The sequence below is a fragment of the Plectrocnemia conspersa genome, unplaced genomic scaffold (assembly GCF_051122295.1).
Source record: "Plectrocnemia conspersa isolate PC_06_02 unplaced genomic scaffold, ASM5112229v1 ptg000009l, whole genome shotgun sequence".
NCBI lineage: Eukaryota > Metazoa > Arthropoda > Insecta > Trichoptera > Polycentropodidae > Plectrocnemia > Plectrocnemia conspersa.
In genome coordinates, this window is record NW_028277173.1 from 19,027,404 (window position 1) to 19,038,057 (window position 10,654).

The 10,654-nt window shown below is 29.2% G+C and overlaps 1 protein-coding gene across 1 annotated transcript; it reads left to right on the plus strand.

Moving 5' to 3' along the window:
* Window positions 1–274: 274 nt before the first annotated feature.
* Window positions 275–6,189, plus strand: LOC148232141 (otoancorin-like). Its single transcript, XM_088191218.1, has 2 exons — window positions 275–372; window positions 5,505–6,189. The coding sequence occupies exons 1-2, from the start codon at window positions 275–277 to the stop codon at window positions 6,187–6,189; spliced, it is 783 nt and encodes a 260-aa protein (XP_088047344.1).
* The last annotated feature ends 4,465 nt before the right edge of the window (window positions 6,190–10,654 follow it).

A 10,654-nucleotide genomic window follows, 5' to 3' on the forward strand; every position in this document is an offset into this window, starting at 1 on the left:
TATCATCGTTATAAAACATAAAAAAACGATTTTCACGCTGCTACTGGGAAGCGAAGTATCTCAGTGTCGCAGGCTCTCTGATAATGCAGCATTTAGGTTGCACTTACTAAGGGGCGTTTTATTGACTCCGATACTCTCGAGAGCGTAGTCGTAGTGTCGCAGTTCTAGGGAATGTAGTCTTTAGAGATCGACCAAGGACGAAGCCCAAGTGTCTAATGTTTAGGGACGTTGTACACTCAAGGTAGTATGTTATCTCCGCAAGGAAGACTCTTGAATGTCGCTATGGGTTAGTTCCAACTGCCTAAGGCAGGACCACGAATCAGCTGCAACTGGATGGTTTTGGGAAATAGAATTTGAATGTTTAGATGACTAGTAAGAAATTCAAATAATAAAGTATCTCTTATATTGACGATGGGGCGATTGAAATTTTAATAACTGATTCTGTCTGTGTGAGACATGTCGAACGTCACACTATGCAAAACCCTTACCACTAAAGCTTACAAGTTGTACGTAGTCACTTTAATAGTAGATCTTCGGTTTCGTCAGTAGATCCTTTTTGAAGTCATGGAAGTGATGTTCAAATAGGAGCCGATGCACAAGTAGTCTGTGACGCGAAGTAGTAGTAGTTCGAGCGTCTTTGTGTATATCTAGTCTAGTTAGGTACCGCGTAGTAAGAACGCGGCATGCTTCTCTACAGCTGCTAGATCTTTAGGATCTTTATAGGAGCGATGTTATTGCACGTTGATTAGGCTTATAATTACGCTAGGTGTTATATCATATATTTATTAATTACTTCAATTATATTTTTAGCTGGAAAATTTAAAAATTTTTAATTAAAACCATCTTTAAAATGTCATTCTATTATTTGTTAGCGTTCTTCAATTTTTAATTTTAGGACTCTTGGTATTTACAATATTCATGAGTGACTTTCCAACTAAACCACAAAGATACGATATTACCGTTCTATTTACTGTTGACATCAAGCAATAGATTAAAATTATTATGAAAAATAGTTTACAGGAGTCGCAGTATGGTTTTCTTGTAGAAATAAAAAAAGCTTTCGCTGTTGACAAATTAGCTGAAGTTTAAAGTGTAATAGACATTTAGATTGACAAAACACGAAAAAATACCTACTGCTCTAATTAAATTCTTTCGTAAATATTATAAAAATAAAATTAGTATTAATGTTATATGACCCCGGGTTAAAAATACATATTTAACATTATTAACATAATAAAATTTAGAATCAAACTAAATATGCTCAATGTTTTTTTGGCAACATTTGAACTTTGCACGTACACAAAAAAACATATTTTTTTTGTCGTGTTATCTTTAAAGGAATAGGAGTCTAAATGATTGGGTATTGTATAAATACGTGCATCGAATATGACACAAATAGAATGTAGTACATCTACTGTATTTTGTTATGATTGAGGCATTGATAAGGGTCATCTTTCAGACATCTTGATTTGCAAAATCTACACGTTGATAACGCAGGATTACCGAGCACCGGGAACAATGCGTATGAGAGAACAAAGGGAATGTCCTTTGAGTACTACACCGGCATATTATAGTCGAAATTGACGGATAGATCGATCAAAACTTCGAAATACATCAAAGAAGTTTTAATAAAATTTTCGCAGCAACGACCAATTTGGTTTTTCCTCAAAGAGTATATCAGCAGTGGTATATTCGGACCTTTGGCGTTGCCAATGGATTATATTTCCGAGTCTGGAATCGTTCCATTTGCTCAAAGAACTCAAGGGCTTATTGTGTTTAAGCCCAGTGAGAAATGTTTTAAATGGCACAAAAAGGGAGAGCCGGAACTTGCGAAGGATCACGAAAAAATAATGGTATTGTTTTGTGGGCTTTTTGAATTATTCACAAATAAAATAATCAATACTGTTTTTCACGCATACCCAATGATTCAGATATATAGGCAGTGTTCAAGTATCAAGAATTGTATTATTTGTTGAATAATATAAACTTTAAGCATTTTTATTATTTAAGGTTTTATATGCTTATAGAAAGTATCATAAAATATTTATTGAGATTTTTATCATATAAATTGCAATTTTATACTTATAATTTACAAAAAAAAAGATATTTTATGATCGGACTACGGTTTTATATTCCAATCTTAGTCAATACAATAATTATTTAATTCAATGGTAAGGAAGGTTTATCATTATATTAGTTATTATTGGATTGTAAGAATTATAAAGTACGATAAAAATATTCTGTTTATTTATTTTAACTTAATGTTAAAAATATTTACATGCAATTCACAATAACATTTTTCTCTACTCGCAATAAATTATTCGATTGACTATAACGGAAAAACTTAAATTTAATTCAAGAATAAACTCCACAATAATGGGACAACGAAATATGTTATTTTGTGAAAACAATACTGAGAATATTTTCAGCAATTTAAAAACCATAAATTTTACATTTCCTACTTGACAAATCCCTAATAATAATATTTACTTATGCGTAATATAATTTTTTATCTATCATAATCAATAGTACAAATGTACTTTTAATGCTTTTTAGTATATTAAAGTAAAGGGATTAAAAAACTTCATATGAAAAACAACTAATAGCATATTTTAAACCAGTATGTAAATTTACTAATATAACAAGTTATTATATATCATTATAGCAAATCTTTTATACTGAATAATTTATTATTTATTGGCAGCAATTATAATTGTATTCTTTCTAAAGAGGAAAAAAATTAAAATCAAATATTGCATTTCATAGGTATTATATTTTAATTAGATGGCGTTTTTTTAAGAAAGAGTATAACAATAACCGTAATTATCCTCAATGCATCAAAGGGAAATTATGGTCCTAGAGTGCAACTGAAAATAATTTCTAACTATTCTAACTATTTTATGTCGATGGCGAAAGAAAGAAAATTTGTGCAGTCTCCTTAGAAATTTTTATATAAAATATATTAACATAGCCCTATGCTTATACATAGTATAATGTTGTTTTATTGTAGAATTCCTTAGATACTACAATTTTGTAGTAGCATGCTTACAATGCATAGTTTCAGTTAAATATTTATTTAAAATGCATTACTTACTTGTTTTAACTATTACACCCGCTTGTTTCATTGTCAGATAAGTTTCTTTAATCTTTTCCTAAAAAATATTTTGAACTTAATTTAGTGGCCGCTTTATTCATTACCTCAATATACACAAATATGTTTTCGACGATATGGCTATGAAGAGCTGGAAAAAAATGTAGGATGGTGCTCATTTATTTTAGGTGTGCATAATAATTGTTTTTTTATCTAGTGGTATACTTCTTGTTTTAATAATGGCCAGCATGGCGCATTGGGTAAACTTCTAGACAATCTAAATAAAGACACCTTAATTCTACTGTGCATATTTGGCGAATTATTTACATATATAGTTATCTTTTCTGGCGTCTATATAGATGCAAAGTCACACCACTCGACTACTGAAAAGTCCATCATTACGTTTATTTGCTTAATATTAAAAAACATGTGCGAAAGTCTGTTCATGATAATTTTATCTCAGAATCCTAAAAATGCCTCTAAAGTTTTGGGTTGTGAGGCCGAAGGGGTGTGACTTTGCAGACAAAATACACGCCGGATTAACTAATAACAGTTTATTTTATATGCATATATAAATTACCACATATGTATATATAGAAATGTAAGTGCCGCTACTAGGTAGTGAAGTCAAAATGGCAGGTTTTAAAAGTCGAATTAGTGTCGGTCAGATGGTCACTTCGGCGATCGTTAATAAGGGGTAGAATAACACTATGCATTTTCGCAGGGTAGAACCCATTGTCTATCACGCATTATATTCACACATATAGTAGTTTTTCTGGTACCTAATCTCATTATATGTTAGATATAAATTTGGATGATAGCTTATAAATGTATTGCATATTTCTTTTTACTTTTTGTGAAATACATCATTCATCAAATTTCTATATGACTAACATGCGAATAAAAAAACATATGGATATGTATTATACATTTATTCACATGATATACAGTGAAATTGTGCACAAGGGTCTATTCAAGTGTTTGCGTGCAATTTATAGCGCTTGGTTCGAGTAAATCGATCGTAAATTTTAACTCTGTTTAATCTTGTTTTATAGACTTTTGTAAAATGAAGCTTTTAAAAATGAAAATGGATAAAAATTGCCAGACTTTCAGCATACGATTGACACAGTTCGTTTAAGATGCTCTCTCTTTAATGCTCACATTCGAATTCAGAAACTTTCGTGTCAAAGCCTAAACTTTTGCGTTTGTGTTAACATAATGTGCCGAGTTTTAAAAGTTTTTTTTTTAAAAGTTAGCTATTTAAAGTTAGTTTTGAATGCACAAGATAAATCAATACATCTACGTGATATATAATATCATTTATCAAAGTCTCGCGAGAGAGCAAAAATAGAAAAAAAACGTGATACGTTACATTTTGTATCCACGTCCACTTTTGTCGAAGGGTCCGAAGTAATTGCTTTGATTTTTCCCTTCAGGCGAATCCCTTTTAGGAATTTCCAGAAATGGTTTAGAGTCACAGTAGTCGAATATCAACGCGCTAAAAGGATCAATTTCAAGAAAAAGTAAAAATTTATGAGACGACTTTGGGGAGCAAAAATTGTATGCATTATAAACATAGATAGCGAAAAACTTTATGCATTAAGTGTATAGTTTCTCTTTGTATATGAATGTATTATTTGTTATATTCAATACTCGATATTGAAAACTCTGTTGAATTGTCTTTTTATTACATGACAACAGTGCTATATACTAGTTGGTTTTTAACTTTGCCGTTGTTATATTTTATAAGTTCACTGTAAATAAAGTTTCAAACAAGTATTAAATGGAGCACTTTAATATTTTTGCTTTTTATAATTTTTTGTTTATATCTTGCACTAATAATAAACACTCAATAATGTGTCTCAAATTGTTATTTAATGCATATATCGACTATTTATTATAAATCCTTTTCAATGAAGCGTTTGTTAAAAGATAATTAAGAGTATAAAACATGTCCTTTAATTTAATAGAATTAGAGTATAATGCCGGGCTAAGAGGATTAATTATATATTTGAAAAAAAGCTGAAGGCTTGTTGATGACTTTTAAAACGTTTCACTTGACTTGCCTGGAGTGAAAAAAATACGACCCTTGAGCAAATGCAATTTTTCAACGTCTAAAATGTATAAAGATAATATATTAAAGCAATTACTCATCGCCCTTTTCTCTCATACCACAATGAAATTTTATATTTTTACCATCAGCAACAACATTAATTAATTTAAACATTTTGATCTATATAAATTTGTTGTACAATGAATTTAAATTGGATCTCTTACCTTGGTTAAATATTAAAGCCAACTGCTCTGACATATCACGACACGTTAAAGGCATTTAGATTCAGTACATATTAGTTTGGACTATCAATATGTTGTTTCTTATAATTCTGATTCATTACACATTTGCCACAAATAGTACTATATTCTGCGACGACGTTCTTCAATATCCAGAAGATAGAGTTTTGACATTAGACGAGCTTGAATCAATGCCGCCTAAAGATATAACTAACTGTCTGTCGCATTTAGGCCGTATTAAAATGGATAAAGAAGAAGCCCAATTCATATGGTCCACTTTGGTAAATTTTTACGGAGAATCTAGTGCCATCCCTGAAGATAAATTAAACGTTTTACATTGGGTCACTATTGGTATCGAGCCTGAAGAATATGAAAACTTGACTCTGTCTTCTATCGATGTCATTGAAAATTTTGGATTGTTTTATGATTTATCTCAGGAGCAATTGGAAGCAATCGTTGATAAAGTTAAGGAAGACTGGGGCGATAAGGAGCCGGAAGATTACACTTCTTACGATTTGGCAGCCATGAAACAGTTGTTGTGCGCTTTTAACGCTTCGGAAATTGCCAGACTTCACCCGGACGCTTATAAAGACGCTGCAAAGGCTTTGAGCAATTTGCAAAAGTGTTCCGGTCAAGTTTTGAAAGCTCTCGCGTTTCTGGCGACGAGAAAGGGAGCCTTCGGTTCAGCTGAAAGTTGGGATAAATATACGGTAGACGAAGTGGGAGTGGTAATAGAAGGGTTGCCTGAAGACATTAGAAGGAAGATTTCGACGGAGAAAATGCAAGTGGTTAATTCGAAGGCTTAAGGGTTATTTATTATATTATACATAGTTGATAGTATTGTTGGTAGTTAACGTACGAGTGATACAAAGCGGAGAAAATATTTCAATTCTTTATTTATTATTCAACTAATCTTCTAGGTATTTTTATGCATTATTAAGGCTTTACATTTAATAATATGTCCGACCCAATACTCGTTTATTTTCATGTTTGTAGAATATTATACTATTTGTTTTTTACTGTAAATAATAAGTATTATATATAATATTTATATATGTCTCGCACCTGTGCTCTTTGCTTTCGGCACGCGCACAGGGTTTTCGATAGCCTTTTATTTTGGTAACTGTTTCATAAACAACAGTTCTCAACACAGTGTTCATAAAATTCATCGATCGTTAAACGTCTCTATTAACGGAGTACATTCCATTTCTTTCTTTTCTTTTTATGAACGTAACTTTTTCCCGCTTTATTATTATTGACGTGATTGTTATTATCATAATAAAAATGGTAATGAGTTCTTCTTTCGCATAGAATAAACATATCAATAACTGAACATTGCACTCAACTGGTTTATAAATATACACGGTAATTTTAATAACATATTATATATGCATTGCATAAAATCTGCTATGTCACGTGAAAATGGCTATCTGCTTACTTTGCAAATATCACTTGTACGTGTAGTATATTAAAAAAAACAATATCGTTTTATATTGAATTATAGTACCCAGTCATATTCATGAACAGTATCCATAGTAACTAGTCGTATGTGTGTATAGATATATGTACATATAAATGCAATTTTCAACGCTTCGAAAGGCCACTGGGTGGAAGCACGCGAATAAATGCTGAATTTTAACCGCGACAACAAGATATAACAAAAACTTTTGTCTCAAACGACTGCAAAATTATGCTTTTGTGGTTAGTAAAAAGTAAATATACACAAGTTTGCATGTTGTAATTAGTTGCTATTATTTAAATTTAATATATATACAGTTTCATTTGTTAAAATAACATGATACTGAAATTATAACATCATTGTAATTAGAAAAAAATAAGCACAGTATTTTTTTAGGTACTTATACTAGCGTGTTTATTTTTTGTATCTTTTAAATATTATAAATATATCAATAGGAAATACATGTGATTTTATATGACATTTCTATTTTTTGCGGCATTAATTATTGGTTCGCGATTTATCAGTGCCAAAAGTATCGTTTGCTATTTATGAGGTATTTTATATATAAAAAATTGGTTGATCTTTTACTGTTAAGTCACATGTAATATATTTTATTGATGTTTGTGCACAAATAAATAAAATAAATTAAATCTGTTATTATTATTCGACATTATTGTTATGTAATGTTTAAGCTTTAATATATTATTTAGTTATCAAGAAAAAATATAAAAAAATATCAATGTTTTATATTATTAGTGAAATTAAAGTTTTATGTTATTTTTACTTTTAATTCAAATAAAACATCAATCATGTAATCATTACACGATTATTGCACACAGCGAAAATTTCAAACAAAAACAATCAAAGATAATCAATATACAAATTTATGTATGTTTAATAATACGTAAATATATATAAAAAATAATGTCTGTATATATAACAAATGTTATAATGATTTTAATTTAAAAAAATCATGTTTTAAACATAATTTATATTGGTATTTATAATTATACAATTTTCATTTAAAAATATAGAAAAATAATAGGCACTTGATATAATAGTAAAATATATTTCACAATCGAACAATCACATATGTTTCGTGAAATTTTGTGTGCGCAATAATCCGGTCACCATTGAAAGTACGTGTTTTGTAAAGATCATGGTTTTTTTATATTGCACAAACTAAGGGTTATATATCAGTATTTAAAATATAATACCATCTTATTTATATATAACATATAGTTTGACTATTTACTTATTTCTATTCATATATAAAAGGATTTTATATCCATATATATATTTGATATAAGGCGTCGAGGATATTGTTAGGCGGAGCGCGTGTAACTTCAATAATTTATTAGCGATTCGAGTTCTTTACGACACGTTAGTTTGTAGCGTCCTCGAATATGGCTCCATTGTCTGGAATGTGAAGCGAGGTACTACTTGTTGTTAGAAAGAAATCAAGGAAAATTTTCACATTATAAATTTATTTCCAAATTTACAAGAATAATTACGTGTCGTATCCATATTTATGTTCAAGACCCTTTTTTTAGGAGCGCTAGGATACAATTCATTGAATTCTCGGCGTAGTGTCTACTCAATAAAGAACTTTTTTAAGTTCCTGAGCTGCGAGCTTTAAAGTACCATAGAGAGTCATGATCGCGTCCCTTATCCCTAACTCTCGCGGCCAGGACCTCAGGGCGTGAGAATTATTTTCTTGTACAAAATATTAAGCTACTGAATGATCTTGCCTACCACAAGGATTTTTTTGGCGATAGCTATTAGGAACTGAAAAAAATATGTGGAATGGTGCTCATTTATTTTAGATGTGCATCCTAATTATTTTTTTTTGTTTTGTAAATATTCAATTTGTGTAATAGATATTGATGATCAATCTATAAAAACGATTTTTACAAAAATATTTTCAAGTCAAAAAATCAAAAAAATAATATTTCCCAAAAAATATATTAACAATTATAAATGAAGTACAATTTTCATGATAAAAATATGACACAAAAAAATATTAAAAAAAATATTCTTGACATTTTATAAAAAGTATTGTGGTATAAATAAAAAAACAAAAAAGATAGTTAGTTAACAATTTTTAGTTTCGTATACTAATAATTCATCAATTTATTATGTAATAATTTATTTTCAGAATTTTAAACTTAACTTAAATATATGAAAGTCTAAATTAAATGTATTAAATTGAGTTCATCTAAAATAAATAAGTGAAACCGGCGTACAAATTTCAATCTAAGGACCTAATTGTTTTTTTAATCCTTTATATTTTAATAAATATTATTTTATATACTATAAATAATATGAAAAGGAATTTATTTATTAGATAAAAATTGACAAATATATTTTATTCGTTATAAGATTTTTTTATAAAATAATTACATCAATGTAAATTATCTCTGGTTATTCGAATCCATAATATAAAAGTTAAGCATTTGTATTTTAAATATTATGCCTGTAATTAAAATATTATTTATTTATAAGCTCCTTAAATTCTAATTAATATTGTTCGTTCACTGAATTAATTTTAATATTAAAATTATTCACATATCTGACGTTGTTATATTTGCATTTGGTAATATTAAAATATTATTTATTATCCGTGAGCATCCAGCGATTCTGCACGTGATTAGTGCAGGTGTATCAAAAACTTCTAAAAATAAATCTACTATGTTTTTTATTATTATTATTAAACGTGTAAATGTAGATTTTGTGGTTAATCTTTCGTAACATACTACATAAGTAAAATACACTACTGAAATGTGTATGTTACATCAATCCAATCCCTTTATTCCATCTCACGATTAACTTTGCATCTTCTCTTATGAAACCCTTTTTACCCTCCTAATACCACTGACCCATCACAGAAAAGATATTGATCACGTTGAGCACTTGTTCCATCTCGAAGCATAGAAAGAATTGAAAACGTGGTACACCGACATAGAGAATTTTTTTTGTGAATGTGGATTTCAGCATTTTTGCAAAATATATCATATTACCTGATTTCAAAATTTGTGCAATATTTTTATTATTAATTTGTTTATTAACATAAATATATATATATTTATAACGCATTTAGTTAGTCTAAGAAAAATATTGATTTAACAGTATATATGACTGCTCTAATTTCCGACACCCAACGCGCGTAAAGTTACTTACTAATAGTCTAATGTTACAGTAACTGTCCTATAAAATAAAAATTAGAAACTGTTTAATGGCTAGTTGATACTAACTCGATATACTGTAAACCTAATATGTGTGTTGAACTATCGACACCCTAAGATTAATTAATACAGCTTTCGAAATAGTGTAAGATTTTATGTATTAATAGACTGAAAAAAGAAACAGATTAACTAATATTATTTTCTTCAGATTATTTACATTTTAAAGGGAGTCTCAATAATATGCACAAGGGTGTACACATTTCGAATATATAAAAATATTTGCATATATTTGAATAATTACAAAAAAATCTATAATGACATTTACAACGTTGTCTATTAAACCGGCATTTAATTATTGGAAAATACTTTGAAAATACTGTGCGGATTTTCTTTCGACGAAAGCTTTATTATTAGTACGCTCAGACGTTTTCTATTGGAATCGAATCGGGTGATTGTAAAGGTCAATTCAATACTGTTATCGTTTTTCCTTTTCCCCTTTCTTTTAAGCGAAAGAGGGATGTGAAGTGGGAGTAGATATTACAACTTTGCGATACCTTTTCACTCAAACGAATATGTTGTGGTGAGAGTGTTTTCACCTTTAACCTAAATGTCATAAAATTCAGGGGA

What these genes read in the sequence shown, in the direction of transcription:
- LOC148232141 (XM_088191218.1), top strand. Translation starts at nt 275, where the DNA reads ATGTCGCTATGGGTTAGTTCCAACTGCCTAAGGCAGGACCACGAATCA. An exon ending in TTTGAATGTTTAGATGACTA is followed by an intron (nt 373 to 5,504) that starts GTAAGAAATTCA and finishes TGCCACAAATAG; the next exon opens with TACTATATTCTGCGACGACG.